General features: G+C 36.7%; 3 protein-coding genes across 3 annotated transcripts; 2 read left to right on the forward strand and 1 right to left on the reverse strand.

Annotated features, from left to right (window-relative positions):
* Positions 1-2,033: 2,033 nt before the first annotated feature.
* Positions 2,034-5,784, forward strand: LOC116010283 (lipoyl synthase 1, mitochondrial). Its single transcript, XM_031249617.1, has 4 exons — positions 2,034-2,600; positions 3,132-3,343; positions 3,984-4,363; positions 5,406-5,784. The coding sequence occupies exons 1-4, from the start codon at positions 2,152-2,154 to the stop codon at positions 5,511-5,513; spliced, it is 1,149 nt and encodes a 382-aa protein (XP_031105477.1). The 5' UTR covers positions 2,034-2,151; the 3' UTR covers positions 5,514-5,784.
* Positions 5,785-6,123: 339 nt separating this feature from the next.
* On the forward strand, positions 6,124-8,658 carry LOC116010284 (nucleolar and coiled-body phosphoprotein 1-like). Its single transcript, XM_031249618.1, has one exon. It carries the CDS (start codon positions 7,608-7,610, stop codon positions 8,484-8,486), a length of 879 nt encoding a protein of 292 aa, XP_031105478.1. The 5' UTR covers positions 6,124-7,607; the 3' UTR covers positions 8,487-8,658.
* Positions 8,659-9,766: 1,108 nt separating this feature from the next.
* Positions 9,767-12,958, reverse strand: LOC116009302. Its single transcript, XM_031248743.1, has 2 exons — positions 12,285-12,958; positions 9,767-10,215 (listed from the first exon to the last, which is right to left on the reverse strand). Exons 1-2 carry the CDS (start codon positions 12,594-12,596, stop codon positions 10,009-10,011), a joined length of 519 nt encoding a protein of 172 aa, XP_031104603.1. The 5' UTR covers positions 12,597-12,958; the 3' UTR covers positions 9,767-10,008.
* Positions 12,959-17,730: the final 4,772 nt, after the last annotated feature.

Consider the following 17,730-nt stretch of genomic DNA (forward strand, 5'->3'; position numbering starts at 1 on the left):
TGGTCTCTTTCGATGTCGCCCACGCTATCAACAGTCTCAACTTCCACTAAATTGGATAGACTTAGGCTTTTTGTATGGTTTATTTTGTCGGCGTCAAATTCCTTCTCATTGGTAGCCTGTCACGTGACGTGATTCCCCGCACAATTTTCTTTTATAACATTTTTATATAACAAAATTTTAATAGATTAATATTTGACATTTAAAAAAAATAAAATTAACCGCACAAAGATTGATAATTTGATACATTAGGGAGTGACAAAATTTTAATATATTTTGTAGGGGTAAGAAGTATTTTTTACATATAAAAGATTGTACTCGGTATACAAAGATTGATGGCATATTAGGAAGTGACAAAAATTTAGTGAATTTTGTAAAAGTGAGAAATATTTTTTACTAACAAAATTGTACTCCTTAAATAAATACTTGGCAATAGGATTAAAAATATCATTGTCATTTAATTATTAAAGATTAGTTGATTTGATCACTCGTAATCATATAAATACAGATATCATCTCTAAAAAATAGTCCATCAATCGTTGTTATATTTGTCTATTATTAAGACGTAATTGTCATAAGTATAAAGTTTGGTTTTTTTAAAACCAATAAGCCAAGTAGTAAAAGCCTAAAAGGATTGAAGTAAACACTGGGATAAATAAATAACTGAACAAATTAATTATATTTTATTTTTTAAAATAACTAATTTAAGGTACTCGTTTCATAAAGGGCATGTTTGGTAAATGACGCTCGTCTAGAATAACGGTGCAGTTAATGGCATCGTTTTCTCAGCCAATGATATATATATATATATATATTTTGAATATAGAGTTCAAAAATTGTGTTATATTGCTTAATAGAGTCCTGTAATTATGAATATGATGTTCTTTAATTGTAAATATAGAGTCCAGTAATTATAAATATAGAGTTAGAAAATTGTGAATATAGAGTTCTTCAATTGTGAATATTGGGTTATGTAATTTTGTATATTGAAAGCTAAAATTGTGAATATCCCGTTTTAAAATTGTGACTATAGCGTTTTGTGAATATAGAGTTCAACAATTGTGAATATAGATGAACAAATTCTAAAGATAAACGACAAGTTAACGGTAAGGAAAGAAGCAATTAAAAAAAAAACCAGACGACATCGTTTTGAAGCAAAATGACGTCGTTCCAGGTCCATGGCATAACAACTGATAGTCCACAATATAATTTGCTTGTTTTGGGAGTTGTTATGCCGTGGACCCAGGTCGCAATGTGGACTTGGGTCTACATTCACATACACTATACTCTACATTCACAATTTGTAAACTCCACATTCACACATTATATGATTATATGTTTAGTAACTATACTCTATATTCACAATTTGTAAACTCCACATTCACACATTACAGGATTATATGTTTAGTAATTATACTCTACATTCACATACACTATACTCTACATTCACAATTTGTAAACTCCACATTTACACATTCAAAACTCTATATTCCCAGGTCCTATACTCCACATTCACACATTACAGGGCTACAAGTTGCTAGAACTTCTTAACTCTATTACAGATTCACACATGCATAACTCTACATTCACGATTTTTATACTCCATATTCACAATTTGAAGCCTCCACATTCACACATTTCTGGGCAACTCTACATTCGCACAATCATAAATCTACATTCACGATTTCTATACTCTATATTCACACTTTGAAACCTCTACATTCACACATTTTTGGACAACTCTATATTCAGCAATATGTTTACTAATTTAGAAAAAAGAAAAAAAAAAGAAGACAAAAACGACGTAGTTTTGGACTCAGGTCCACCTTGCAAGGTGGATCTGGCTCCACACCATAATTTGCCTTGTTTTGGTATGTTGTTTTGGTATGTTGTTCAATATTAACGGGCCAGTCCTCCCATTCGCAATAAGAAAGCATAATTTATTGGCCTACTCAAAATTAATGGGCTTGTTCATTCCGGAAAGGCCCATTCAAGCAGAAATAGCATGTTGGCACGTGTAACCCGCGACTCCCCAACCGCTGAACCAACCACCACTAGTCCATTACCACAGAAAGTCAGAAGAGATCACCGGAAATATTCCGTAACCTCTCCGCCGTCGCGAGGGAGGAATCAGATAAGATAACCGCCGGAAAAATGAATTACCGCTTCGCATCCCTCGCTTTCCGATCACTGAAATCCACCCGCCACTCTCTCTATCCACAGTCCTTCTCCTCCTCATCTTCCGTCCCGCCTTCCTCCCCTGCTACTCATCAATACCCTCAGACATTGGAGGGATTGCGGAGCAGGCTAGCCGCCGAGTCGCCGACGCTTGGAAGCTTCATTCGGCTCCAATCGGATAAGGAGTACTCCGTCGAGGTCGGGACGAAGAAGAAGCCGCTGCCGAAGCCGAAGTGGATGAAGGAAGCGATCCCTGGAGGAGAGAAGTACACGCAAATTAAGAAGAAGTTGAGGGAGTTGAAGCTCCACACAGTTTGTGAAGAGGCTAAATGTCCTAATCTCGGAGAATGCTGGTCCGGCGGTGAAACTGGAACTGCCACGGCCACCATTATGATACTTGGCGATACTTGTACTCGAGGTTGCAGGTATTTCTTCCTTTTTAATTTTATTTTAATAGTAGAATTAAAATGGGAAGTGACTGGAATTGTTGTTGATGAAGATGATTTAAACTAGTAAGGGAATTTTCCTTTATTTTGGTACATTAATTTATGACCTAACTGGTTTCTAGTTCTGTTTTCTCAGTTAGTTGAGACTAATACCATATTGAACCAAAACAAGGTAGCTCACAAAGCTTTAGTTTGGTCTGATGTAGTTTGTTTTTCTTATGTCTATTCCTTAAACTAAAACTTGTGTTTGTATTTTCTAGCTTAGTGCAACAGTTTACCAATCAATAGTAGTATTCTTGAATTTTACTTCTGATGGGGTTAGCTACAGGCATTTCTTGCACCTCTTAGAAAAATGTTGGAAGGGTTTAGCCATGTATGAGGGGGTCAAATTTGAGCTGATTGGTAAACTAGAACCTAGGCCTTTGGTTGTCCTCTCATTATAAAATTTGTATATTGGAAAACATGAAATCATTTCATGAATTATGTTCTGACTTCATCTAAGCTGGACAGGTTCTGCAATGTGAAGACTTCACGCACTCCACCCCCTCCTGACCCGAATGAACCATCCAATGTGGCTGAGGCAATTGCTTCATGGGGTTTGGATTATGTTGTGATCACTAGTGTTGACCGTGATGATTTACCCGACCAAGGAAGCGGTCATTTTACAGAGACAGTACAGAAGCTTAAGGCATTGAAACCAAATTTGCTCATAGAAGCACTGGGTATGGATCTTGATTTTAGAGTAATAATAACTCAATTGGTACAATCTTGAATGGTCTGTATAATTTTTTCTTAGATGGATATATTTATTTTGGAAATGGTAGAATCCTATATATAAGCCTATATGTTTATTTATTTATATTCATATAACTGTAGGAAATAAACTGATTAATTTCCAGCCTGAGTTAGGGTCTGTGGTCTAACTGTCTAAGGATCACGGGAAATGCTGGATACTTGTCATATATTGTTGATTGTTCCGTGGCATAAATATGGTGACACTTTTGTCTTTCTCTTTATCATCCTTTCATCCATTTTATCTTTTCAGCCAATTGGTATCTTTATAATGCAGGTCATTGTTGATCATCTAACTGAACAAGTGTAACATCTGATTTTAGTTTTTAAATAGTAAACACTTGCAACAATTAAAGCCTCCAAGTATTAAAAGTTGTAGATCCCGACTTCTCAGCAGGTAATCAGTATTGGCTGGGAAAGAAAGTATTTTATATATCCCGAATTCCAATGAATTTGCTTAGCATAGGTAAAATTGGTTAAACAAATGGTATGGTTTTCGAGTATCTCCAATAGTTTCCTTCTTAATGTATGTGTTCTTTCTCATTGCTTGAATTTGTTTCTTTATTGCAGTTCCGGACTTTAGAGGGGATCGTAGTTGTGTTGAGAAAGTTGCAAAGTCTAGATTAGATGTTTTTGCTCATAATATTGAAACAGTTGAAGAGCTCCAGAGTGTTGTACGAGATCACCGTGCTAACTTTAAGCAGTCCATGGATGTCTTAATGATGGCAAAGGACTATGCTCCTGCTGGTACGCTCACCAAGACATCAATAATGTTGGGCTGTGGAGAAACACCAGACCAAGTTGTTAAAACAATGGAAAAGGTACGCGCAGCAGGTGTTGACGTAATGACGTTTGGTCAGTATATGAGACCCTCAAAGCGCCACATGCCTGTATCAGAGTACATTACTCCTGAGGCTTTTGAGAAGTATCAAGTCCTTGGGATGCAAATGGTTTGTATAATTCTTTCTTTTCAATTTCCTAAATAGTTTTTGGTGTTTTTGTAAATCATAATGTGGCGTCTCATAAATCATTTTGTGCATTTTGATGCATGCCTTAGCCTTGCCTGCCATTGCATTTTGGATGAAATTTTCCCTACCAATATGTTGTCAAGAAGATAATAGCTAAGACATCTTGCCCCTGCTCACCTAGGTGCTGGCAAGTGTCAAGCAGCAAGTGGCGGATGAAATTGTGTCTGACATGGAACCACACACAACACCATAAATTAACTGTTTGTGCAAAATTAGTTGCTAGGCAAGGTTATGTCTACATGAAAGGCAGGAACACCCAGTGGTAGATATTGTATAGTTAATTATCTTCACTACCTTTCTTAAAACCATCGGAAACATCTTATGAGCAAAGCTTTAGATGCTTGTCCACATTTTTCTGGACCAAAACTTGAGTCTTCTGAAGTGTGAACAGCACACAATGACTGCACTATCTGCCATCATTATTATGTTTTAAAGCTAAACTAAACCAGAGGTGTCCTTCACCTTGTGATAAGCTGAGCACAGTAAGCTCAAAATATGTGCAAAAGTTTGTAGTTTGTTAATGATACACTCATTTCTGGAAATCACTCAGCTGTGTTTGTTAGTGTAAGGTTGGAAATGTTTCTATTCTGTCATTGCTTGATTGATGCATCATCTCTCAAGACTATCTTCCATCTTGAAGCATTATTTTGGTGCATAGATCTGCTTAATCATTTTTAGAAAGATACTCCATAACAATTTACTAGCAGTATAAGTAGATGAAAAGAAATTAGCTGTTTTGATCTGAGAGTGGGAAAACTGTCTTGTTTTATATTAGTACTACTTAACATACATGCACTCATTATAATTGCTACCACCTTTGATAACAGTGATTGCAATACTATTTAATGTACTCATTATAATTGCAACCAGCTTTGATAACAGTGATTGCAATACTATTTAATATGTGAAACATTGCATATTCTGACCACTCTTAATGAAATGATTGCCTTATTGGATATTTCAGGGATTTCGATATGTGGCATCTGGTCCCATGGTCAGATCATCATACAAGGCAGGAGAATTTTACATTAAGTCTATGATTGAATCAGATCGTGCTGCATCTTTGGTCTAAACTCCGGCATCTGACCATAAATTATACTCCATTGCAGTACATTTGGCCTTTACTGATTCTTTTAATGATTATTTAGTCATCTTGGTGCTAGCAAAGTGACCGTTCATCTACAGCAATGGCAGGTATCCTCTATCAGAGTGGATATTCATGTGAATGATATCTTGTTCTAAATATCTTAGGTTGCCTGGAACCATCACAGCCCCGTCTTTCAAAATAAACTCTTGTATATGTACATTGGTTGAAATTCATGTTTGCACTAGCCATTTCTCTAGATTGTGCATGCTGTTTAGTATACAGATTGATTGCCACTGCTGCTCTAGCTGAGCAATTCAAAGTTAGGAGTTTCTCATTCTGCAACGTATAGTAGCACTGGCACAGCCTGGCAGTGTCATAATCATTGGAAATTTGGAATCATTCCCACTCACTACCTTAACATACTCATTGTCCTTATCCCTCAGAACAGAATGTTTGTTAGCTGCTGCCATCGTATACAATGTTGTTAATTCATTGAGCTGAGCAATTCAAATTATTGTCTTGTCTTTTCCTTGAGGCGCATATAAATTCTGGGCACTGTAGTTTTCTTAGTTGTGCAAGGGGAAGCGTGCATTATTTGAATGGGAACTGAATTTAGCTAAGACACAATAATTTGGTGAGGGGGATAAGTGGGGACTAGAGGACCGTTTGGAATATACTGGAAAAGAGACAGACAAGACAATCCATGGGGGGATTTCATTGGGGTGTTTGAATGGGATGGTATTTCTGTTTTTACTTTTATTTGAGCTGTGAGATTGCAGGGTGCGAGGCGGTGTTTGTGGCTCAAATTATTATTCGGTTGCCCAATTGGAAAGGAGCTTCCTTTATTTAGCACAGTTTCAACTTTCAAGCCAGCCCTAGTAAGTAAATTATTTTAATAATAATAATAATGTGCACCGTGGACCGTATCTTTCCTTCCATATGCAATTATTGCCTGCTTTATTTCTCCTAATTTTACTTTATCGTATTAAAATATTGCCATAAAATAACTTGTGATTATAAGGAAAGAATTTATATATATTCAATTTGAATGTATGGGGAAAACAGTGACCTACATAACGTGTGTGCGCTATTATCGTTCATCTCTTTGAATAAAAAGGTTCTTTATCTGCTCCTTTTCTCCAAATTTTGTTCGATCAAAAGAGTGAGAAAAAAAAATAAAAATTCAATTTCTCACCCTAAATCGGTGCAAAAGTCACCCATGTTCTCTTCTCACAGCATGGTGCATGCAATAGTGAAGGTAGCTAGTTAATTATGTTCTCTAATCATTGTCAAAAAAATTATGTTCTCTAAATGCGTGCTCAATTTTGACTTTCTATTACTCTTTTAACTTATTATGCCTATACACATTAATAAGATTGTGCACTGGCATCTTCTTACTTGTCAACCACTTGGTAGCTTGCACGGAGTTTGTTTCCGCCAAGACTTTCAGGACTCTCATCTTCCATACTAGCTAAAGCTCCTTAACAAGCCTCCATAAGCAATATTAGGAGCAAATTCTCCCCTAACCAATCTCCTTATTACTTTTTAAATTTAAAATGGGGCATTTTATGTTTACTACTGTAAAATTTTTAATATAAAATTTGAAAATGTAAAGCATTGGATTGTAATATCCTCTCATCCTCACCCCCTGGGATAATGATATACGGAGTACCAAAAAGAATAAAACGGAAAGAGAGTTGGATGAGTCGGTAGCTGCGTCTGATGAGCGATGAGTGGTCACGAGTCACGAGTAAAGGAGAAAAAAGAGACTATACATAAAGCGCAGAAGTCAGGGTTACTGTAATGTATTTTTTACTCCGTAATTTTGATTTTTGATGGGCTCTTTTTGGAACACAGTGCCCTCTTCCTGCTCCTTTCACATCAAATACCTGCACGGATTTCACCATTCACTTTCCCTCTCTACTCCAAACCACCTTCTTCTCTTCTCCTCTCTGTAACCCTAAAAACCCATCAACTCCCTAAACCAAACACCATTTCCATTCATCATGCCTTTTCTGCTGCTTCCTTAAGAATAAGATCAAGTCTTATCTTAGTGTGATAAGAATTTGCTTGCTTAAGATGGGATGCTGTGTAAGCACCACCAAAGCCTCTACTACAGATCAACAGCAGCAGCGCCACCGCTACCCATTACCGGATCCTGGCAAGAATGACAGAGCTCCACCGCCGGTGGACGAAGAAACTGTTAAAGAAGTTGTGTTGTCCGAAACCCCCGTTTCAAAGCCCCTAGCTTTGCAAGTATTGGCGGATGAGAATAAGAAGAGCAATGCTGTTACTGCTGGGCAGCAGAAAGAGGTTGAGTTTCAACACCTTAAGATTCAAGTGCCACTGCCGGCGGCTGAGATTGAGCTAGACCTGGACGGGGTGGGTCGGAGGGTTGTGCCGCCGACGGCTGTGGTTGAGGAGATCGTGTCCGAGCCTTCTGAATTGTGTAGCTTCACCGAGAGCATTTCGACGACGGCGACGGAGAGGAGGGATGACGATGGAGAAGTCAACCAGAGGTCGCCGGCGAGGGGGGCGCCAAGGAAGCGGCGCAGCGCCGGGGATCTGGCTGGAGGGAGGGACAGGAGTTTCAGATCTCCGGCGAGAAGATCGGCGCCATCTCCGGAGAAGCGGAAACCGCTGACATCGTCTAGAGCAGGCCAGAACAGGCCAATGGCGTCACAGAGACGCAATGTGGGTCCTCAAAACGGGGCCCAGCGACACTCCGTACCCGCACGCCGGTCAAGGTCTCCGGTGACACACCGGGAGGCGGTGGATACACGCCCTAATGTAAGAAACAAAAGCCCCGCCGTGAGTGAGAGTGCCCGGTCGCCGGCGGAAAGTGCAGAGAATCGCGGAGATAATAAAGTAGAGAAGCCTAACGACGGCGTTTCGGAGGAGACCGGCGAATCGCTAGAGAACCCTCTTGTTTCCTTGGAATGCTTCATTTTCCTATGAAATTGTCAAATCAAAAGACCAAACACATTGTCGTATCCCAAATCTCGGCTGTTTACTGTTGGAATCTATGTCATTTTATGCTATATTTTGGCCGCCGGAAAAACAAAAAGTCAAATTTGTGTAAATACACTACTATCATGCATACTTTAATACATTATTTTTATCGTCTTCCTCCCTGAATGAAACTCTCCCATTTTATGACCAAAATCACCTATTTCAACCTTAACACAGTAAAAACTCCCAGATATAATTTACTGTTTGTATAACTTGTGAAGATGAGTAACAGGCCTCGTGAAAAGTGGGGTTGGGTTTGGTGAGGAGGAAGGTGATATCTTGAGATTGTGATAGCTATGGAGATTTGTGTATGAACAGAGGCAATAGTGTTGGAATCTGCACCTTCTACCACTCATCTTTACTTTGTTATATCTTCTAGGTGTAAGCATAAACTCCAAGTTGTGCAAAATTCTGATACTTGTGTGCCCTTTCTGGGACGAGAATTTTGATTAAACTATACTGTGGCATGTGGTTTGGGCCGACCAAACTTCACTAGTTTCTTCTCTATTCCATGTGTCATGTGGGCTTGTTGGGTGTTTGTTAAAAAGGGATTGTTAAAAGATTAATCTAGTCAAGTTTTAATCAGACAGAATGAGACTAATCTAGTCAAGTCTTAATCTGGTTCTTACTTCTTAGGTGATTGTGAACAAGGATATAAGATCAAGTTCTGAACAAATGTAGTATAAGAGTTTCACTCTCTTATAAGAATGGTTCCTTTTGAACACCATACACTAGTCCTCTCATCTAATGGACCGATGCATCATAGTGGTTTACCCCTCTACAATCCTGTTGGGTTGGGTGTCATAGGAGGAGGAATTGCCCATTTTGTGAGCAAGACTAATCTAGTCGAGTCTCAATCATATCTCATTTAGAATTGTAGTCTTAAACCCGACTACAATTCTATGAGGTTGGGTGTTATTGGGGGGAGAAATCGTCCTTGTAGACAAGACTAATCTAATCAAGTCTCGATCAAATACTCTCCAAGGTTGTCCAAAATTTCCTTTATCCAAATGTCTTTCTTATGATCTGGCATGGTTGAAATGTAGTAGTAGGACTTGGACTTCTTCCACCATATATGTTGAGAGACAGGCATGAATGAGGAATGCCCACGGTTGCAGCTTAGCAGGAGATGAGCTGTATCTGTCACTGAACTGTAAAGTGGGAAGCGACTGATAAAAGCCCAAAGACCGCAAACAAAACTGCCATGTTACTCAGCCACGCCATTGTCGGGAATAAGAAGAAACATACGAGGAACCAAGAACCCGCATCTGTCATTGCATCTAAAATGACACCTCAAAGTACACACGCGTAACAAAATTAGACAAGTTCTGGCTTTTTCTTGAGAACCAATACTTTCATGTCCACCAAGCTTTACATTCCCACCCAAATAATATACAAAAGTAGTGGCTAAAGACAGCGAAAACATCCTCAGATGCTGAAACCTATTAGAAACAACATTGTGGAAAGACTACCTAGGCGCAGCAGCTCTTGAGCTCTCCCCGCTTTCTTGGATTATTGCCTCGGGCTGTGTCTGAGTTGAGGCCGAGATCGATGGCGTTGGCAACGGTTGTGAGGTGCCCGCGGGATTACATGGTGGGGGAACAGGGTGCGCGATGAAGGTGGGAACTTCTTCCCCGGGCATTAACACCGACACTCCTCGAGCATAGACAGTCATCTGAAATGGAAGAGAACGAACATTAACCGGGCCATTAGATTTTGGGGGCGTGGGAAGAACATTTGGAAAGACACAAGGCAAAGGAAGGAAAAGGCAATTTGGAGAACCAAAGCAATTCCTTTGAGGAACATCGTCAATGTTTTCCCAATTTCCCATGAATCCACAGCTTATTTCAATGAACAGATATTACATTGTAACAGAGTCAATAGTATTAAAAGAAAAGAAAAAACAAACTTTAAGACAAAAAAGTAAGTAAGCAATTGGTGTCAGAACTACCAATCATGTCATTTACTTCACAAACATAAATACAGCAAGGAGACGCCCATTTTGGGCTCGTTCCCACTGATAATTTAGGTCTTATTTGGTAAAATAGTTAGCCTATCAGCCAATTTTGACTTATTTGACCACTAATAACTTGCAAAGGAGTGAGGTGTTAGAAGAATGCGAACCTTTTTATCAGCCACAATGCTTTAAAAAGGTTATCTGTACGTTGATTCTTAGGTACAATAAATAAATCTCAGGTACTAAAGATGCTGATATGAACTAATGCAGGATTGATCTAAAGACAAAAACACATGCTAGTGACAAAAAAAGGGACCCATAAGCCCAAAAGGAAAGCAGAAAAGCAGACATAGCGTCACACTAATGTCCCTCCTGCTTGGTGTAAAACAAAACTATATAAAAACGATGCATAAAAGTTTAATAGACACCAACATCGCATTAGTTGGCCGAGCATTAATAGCAGGAATCACAGAAAAATTAAAATTTTCCAACAAGATATGACTCGAACCTGATGGATATTGGCATCAATACGAAGCATTCGCATATTTATGTCGTGATGGTGATTTATCATGCCACATATTGTTTCAAAGATTATTTAATCGACACCATAAAGGTAAAGCAGGTGGTTATATCCAAGAGCAATATGTTAAACAATATTTTCCTCCACTCTTTTGAATAATGCCTTGACGCATGATGACTCTATTGCACACTACTTTAGGATCTAAATCAAATAAGGTTGCATCAAAGTGCCGTACTAATTTTCATTAATGAATATAAAATCAGTATCTTCCACCAAGTAGCCTACGTCACAAAATCCTATTTGAGTTGATGAGATCTTACAGTAATCTAAGACATGATTACGCTCCAAGTGAGTCAAAAGAAGATCTACACATGAACCAAAAACTGAGCAATTAACACCACATTCCTAATGTAAATTAGGCTAATTTCTTTCTCCAAGAAGTTCAAATTCATTACTCAAAAGTTAGAATCTTTCAAGTATTCTCTGGAAAACACGTTTTAGTTCAGAAAACATATCATTTTAATGGAGTTTGATCTATTTTCTTGATAGAATTGAGGACACACTAGCAGGGGGGGCCTAGAGATGGCCTATTATATGCATTTTCTTTGAAATATTGTTTCCCGGGGCCCAGATATCAACCTCATTGCCCCATCTATTTTTGGCTTTAGAAAAGAATCACATAAAAACAAAGATTGAATTGTTTGCAACCCTTGTTTTGCATTCGCCTACAATCACTCAAATAAAAAGGGACCATTTTTTTCAAACAAGAAAGCTGTTTAAAGTCCAAGGGAATCATAATAACCAAGAAGCTGTAAATTTGCAGGTCATGATTAAAGAACCCCCCCCCCCACCCCCCTCTCCCCCAAGTTAATCTACTAATAGCTACTACTAAAGTAAGTACTAATCATGATTAACATGAACTGTTAGTGAAGTAATCAAGCAATTTGTACCTAATATTAGCTATAATTACTGCAAACAACAAAGGAAATGAGTAACTGCCAGTCTGCCAAAGTAAAGTTACCCAACACAATCATTTTACCATCTCAAAATCTAATAACCATAATTTTTCATCCTCTTAAGGTTGAAATACTTGAAAATGGCAATGCAATATTACAGTATAACAATCTAAGTTCTGAATTATATTGCTCAAGATTGCATTTTTTTCAGTGAATCAACATTAAAGGCATAGACTTTATGCATCCATAATTGCATACACTTACATAGATCATATATGGAGAGAGAGAGAGAGAGAGAGAGAGAGGCTTACTTCTGGGGATGGATAATCAAGTTTTCTTTGGACCCTGATGTGAGCCTCGAGATTGGAGGGGTTGCCGGCGCCGGCGCCGGCGGTGGATGATCTAGGGCGGAGAAGCCTCTCAAAAATGGCCATGACAAGGAACATAGAAATGAGAATAGCAGTGGCAACAAACCCAAACGACACCGCATTGACAGAGTTGTCAAAACTCCTCCATTGCTCATCTTTGTCAGCACCGCCACCAGCGGCCGTCGGAGCCACGCCCGGCGGCACCACCAAACCCCAACTAACACCACCACTAGCAGCACGAATTTCCCGCACCATTGAGCAAGAACAGAGTAACCCCACCCTCTCTCATCACCAACCAGCCACGAAACAGAGCCGTCTGGTTCTTGAACTCCCAAGATTAAACAAAGACTCGATTTTTACTGCGTTAATGAGGATGAAATCGATGACCCAAAGTTCCAGAAGCTTTATGCTACTAGAAAAACTAGAAATCTTGGAAAAAGCTATTAATAAAAAAACTCTTCCTTCTTCCTCCCCTTCTTCTCAGTTCAGTCTTCAAGGAGTAAACAAAAGATCAAAAATAGGCAGTTACGTTGCACGAGAAACAAAGAAAGAGAGAGAGGGAGAGAGAGAGGGAGAAAAGAAGTGGAGGACATCAGAATATCAAGGTGGGCTCGTGGACTAGCAGATAAAAAAGCAGTGATGATACAGAGACAGGATTCAATTATTCTACGGACTAATATTTTCATAATCATGATTAAACTAATTAATGTCATTTACAATGTTCATTCACGAAAAGATTTGATGCATAGTGCACAGTATGGTAGGACTATTAGGAGTAGTAATTAAAGTAGTTGGATCTGTTAATTTGCTTTGGAGGCGTGGGATTAGAATAGATTATTAGATCAACAATGATATATATAATGGCTGTAAGTCTGTAACAACGTAAGATGTGCTTAATTGTTTTAAGGTTTGTTTATTTTATTTTAATTTCTGTGTATGCCTGCCTGCCTCCACAGTCCACACTGCCACTGTTCTTCCCCATCTGTACCTTTCACCACCACTCACTCTGATCTGAATCAATATGTTTTTGACTATCCTACCAACTTTTCCTTTTCAAACCATTATTTTAAGCCTTAACTTTTCCATTTCTTTTATCTTTATTTTTTAAAAAACAATTTTATCTTTATTCAAAAATAACATTTTTATGTAACTATTTATAGGTGTACCGCGTTAATGAACTCTAAATGAGATCAGCTTTTCATGAAGATGTTGTGTGACAAGTTCAATAAAAAAATGTTATAAAAAAAATTAAATTCGTTACATTCAGTTACAACAAGTCCATAATCACACTTCACCACTTAACTGCTCTTTTTGATTTTTTTTTTTACTAACTCATGATAGTGATTTAAATTATGTAATGAGCTATTTAAGTAAGAATCAAACGCCTAGGGCGTGTCTAAGATCCAATATAGATTAGGGTCCGTTTGAAAAGTAGGAAATTAACTAACAAACAAACAAGTAACCGATTTGTTTTCTTTGAATATTTTTTTTGAAGTATTTCAGGTTTGGCTCTAATGAAAAATGATAAATCTATATAGCGCTGTGGTGGGAAAATGAGCATAATTATTTTTAATTTTAACTATTTAAAATATACAATGATGGTGGGTGGTGGTGGCGGCGAATGGTTGTTGCTCTACTCTTGCAAACTGAAAACAACTTCCCCAAAAAAAGGTAGTCATTTTCTAAAAAATTCTCTCTATTTTTTATTGACTACACCCCTATTTTTCATTGACTCGCATTTTTCCCCTCTAGCCAAACATTGGAAATCTGGAAAATGATTTCTCCATATTTCTAAAGGCACCCTTAGTTCACAGTAAAGAAGCAAAGTTTCACATCAAACCAGATCCTCATTTAAGTAAAAGTAAAACTCTGAAAACATATTTGGGACCAACTCTAGATTAATTTCAGAGTAATGAAGTTATTAAAATACCAATATGAAAAAATTAATAATTTTTACTTACTTGTAGTAGTGGGTTGAATTATTTAATAAGAGGAGTAGTTATGGATGATATTGATTTTTTAATGAGGGTGAAAAGAAAATAAGAGAAAAAAGGTATAGAATGGAGGATTATTATTGCTGGTATGGGTATAATGAATAGTACGTTTGAGTGGCCACCGTTCTAGTTGAAAAAGTCTTGACGTGCACCGCAATTTGTGCACTGCACAGACAACTGCCGACGTTAGCGGTTAAATAGACACATATGGTGAATAATTGTTGGCTAAGACGTAGGAACTTGTCGGGTATCACCGAATCTCTACACTCTAATGTTGTTTATTAAAAAGTGATTATTTTTTTTTTTTGAAAAGGAATTACTTTCTAGCAATAAAAGTTGTATTTATGTAATGGGTTGTGATTATTTAATTATTAATCCATAAATCTTTTGATTAGAAAATAAATTAATCATAATACGTGATGCTGACATTTTATTCACCATAACTATAGTATTATGTACAATATTTTCTATTTTCAACCTTTTTCTTAGAGTTAATAACTTAATACTATAAATGATCTTCTAATTATTGGGTACTATTTCTTTTAGTCATCGACTTTCAATTCGACCAAACCACATAGCTTTCATTTTTAACAATAAAACTCAAATCCTCATAAATTCATTAATTACCAATTAATAACAGAGATTTTCAATTAACTCGAATAATCATTGGATCATTTGTGGCACTAACTCTTAGAACAATCTTTTGATGCTAGAGATGCTGCCCTCATTTTCAAGATTCCTTTGGCCAACCACCACAGATATGACATGCTTATTTGGTCTCTTGAGGAAGATGGAAAATTTACTATGCTACAAAATTTTGAATGGTGAATTGAATGAGACGGATATGCAGAATTGGACTCTAATTTGGCAACTTAAAATTCCTCCTAAAGTGAAAATTTTTATGTGGCAGTTGTGCTCTAATTGCCACCCAACCAAAGATCTCCTCAGAAGTAAGAAGGTAAATTGTGACATAAATTAATTGCCCCCTATATGATCATGATAGATAATAAGCTTTGCATCTATTTGTGAATTGTTCTTATACAAAGCAATGTTGGAACCAGCTTGACTTTCAACTGCAGAATGTATATACAAACTTATTATAGTGTTGGTTCAATCAGCTCTTATCCTCACTGTCTAGGGAGCATATTTGCATTGTGGTAATGCCCTGGTGGGAGATTTGGAAGTAAAGAAATGAAAAGATATGGCATAGCAAAAGAAGGAACTTTATTGCAGCTAGATGTATCAAATGGAACGTCGTGTTTTCACCAAAGGAAGCTGAAGCTACTATCATAAGATAAGCTTTGAGTTAGATCAAACAATTGAATATTGACAATATTCAGGCGGAAACAAGCTCTCTTCAGGTCGTCCAAAGCCTCACTCTGATCAATAGAGAGTTTTCATTTCGTTTAAATCTTAGAGATATAAAAAAACATGTTAAGCGAGTTTTCGCAAGTGTTTTAATTTTTATAAAGCGATCAGTGAATGGTGTTGCCATGTCATAGCTAAGCATGTTGTCCCTAGGTCTGATTCTTTGGAGTGAGTCTCTAGCCCTCCCTGTTTTTTTTTTTTTTTTGGGTAATATTTTGTTTTCAGGCTTGAGTTAATGATGGTTATTTAAAAAAGAAAATAAAAAAAAAAAAATTGGAAGATGAGGCATGGCGTACGGGAGAGGTGAGACCCGTGCGTATTTCGGGTCACGTGATGGGATCCTTTTCTCTACTTTTCATGCATTCACAACGTTGAATAATCCAAGCCCTCTAGGGCATGGGCCCCCACACTACTGTATTCTACTCCTACTTGGGCTTTTCACCATTCCCAATTAAATTAATGTACTTTAAAAAAATACATAGAAAAGAACAAAACCAATACTAGTCTCATTATAAAATTCTAGATCATGTTAAAAATGATAGGTCAAGTGTTTTTAATAAAAATCAAACTTTAATATGTAACTTTGGTTAAATTTACATGTGAAAATATTGAATGTTGTATAAACAAAAGAATATAAATATTACTCGAATGAGTTTTGAAAATATGCAATCTAAGGTTGAATTTGTCAAAATATTGTAAATATATTTTAACTGTACAAATTATTCCTTTATGTGTTAACAAAAAATTAATTTTGGAATTAACTTAAGGATTACCATACATTATATGATTTATTTTTTTAAGTAGAAATTTCAACCCCAAGGAGTTTCAAAAATATGCAATCCAATTTTGAGTTGGTGAAAATGAACTAAATATACTAATTACTGTACTTCTTAACATGTTCACTGTTGACAAATAATTAATTTTTTAACTCTACTTATGTGTGCATGTCTTATTTTTATTTACTTTGAGCCAATTTGATGGGATATACATAGTTTATATGATGATTATTGTTTTTTTTAAATCTTAATATTATACTTTCTAACTGCCCTGCAGACTAGAAAATAAATTTTATCAAAGCAGACAAGTAGCATGTGAAGTGTCCTCTCAACCATCACACACGCCATGACTAACTTGTAGTAAGCATCGTCAGTGGAAATTTCAACATGTATTCTTGACATAGCACTATAAAAGTTACTAATTAATGAAGTGATTTTGACTCAAAAACATTCTTAAACTTCCTTGACCAGATTAGAGCATTCCGACCCCTGAACTCTAACAGAACATTATATAATAAGGTCTAATATATAAAATTATATCTTGTATTCATAAACATATATACATTTGGACTTAACGTAAAATAATTAACATTATCACAATTAATGCAAATCATGTGAAAGGAAATCAAGAAAATAAACTATCAAAATACAAACAACATTTTCTTATTTCTTCATTTTCAATTGTTCTGGAAGCATTATAAGGTGCTGCTTTGTACTAGTGGCCCGGCTCTACACCTATTATTTTAGAGAATGGCTATTGGCTCTCCACTAAGATCTGCAACAACAATTAATATGCCAATCATCAACTCCAGGCGTGGCTTATATCGTTATATTATATCCAAATCTCAACTTCCATTACAAATCTATAATAGATATCCACCATAAAATGGTTGGAAAGTGCCATTTTATTAAACAAACTAGCGGTGGCACGCGCGATGCGCGTAGTATAATGCCCAATAAAGATCGAATAAATACAATGATATTAAAAAATATGTTAAAATTTAAATTCTTTGGTATTTTTTTTGTAATTTTTTTTGTTTAAATTTGAATTTAATTAAGAGGTCAAGAGTGTTATTTCAATAGTTATGTACGATATAAATATAAAGAGCTAGTTTATTTTTGTCAAACGGAGATTCATACATACAAGTTTATTGATAATAAATAGAGTTGTAGCATTTATATATACAAGTTTATTAAAATTGTAGTTCATTCTCCTACATCATTGTTAGTGTCCTACTTTGGGTTTTTTTT

The sequence above is a fragment of the Ipomoea triloba genome, chromosome 2 (genome assembly GCF_003576645.1).
Source record: "Ipomoea triloba cultivar NCNSP0323 chromosome 2, ASM357664v1".
NCBI classification, from domain to species: Eukaryota; Viridiplantae; Streptophyta; class Magnoliopsida; order Solanales; family Convolvulaceae; genus Ipomoea; species Ipomoea triloba.

Coding starts and splice junctions, on each gene's coding strand:
- LOC116010283 (XM_031249617.1), top strand. CDS start 2,152: ATGAATTACCGCTTCGCATCCCTCGCTTTCCGATCACTGAAATCCACC. Junction 3,344..3,983: donor TTTGCTCATAGAAGCACTGG/GTATGGATCTTG, acceptor TCTTTATTGCAG/TTCCGGACTTTAGAGGGGAT. Junction 4,364..5,405: donor AAGTCCTTGGGATGCAAATG/GTTTGTATAATT, acceptor TGGATATTTCAG/GGATTTCGATATGTGGCATC.
- LOC116010284 (XM_031249618.1), top strand. CDS start 7,608: ATGGGATGCTGTGTAAGCACCACCAAAGCCTCTACTACAGATCAACAG.
- LOC116009302 (XM_031248743.1), bottom strand. CDS start 12,596: ATGGTGCGGGAAATTCGTGCTGCTAGTGGTGGTGTTAGTTGGGGTTTG. Junction 10,216..12,284: donor TTGATTATCCATCCCCAGAA/GTAAGCCTCTCT, acceptor CTTCCATTTCAG/ATGACTGTCTATGCTCGAGG.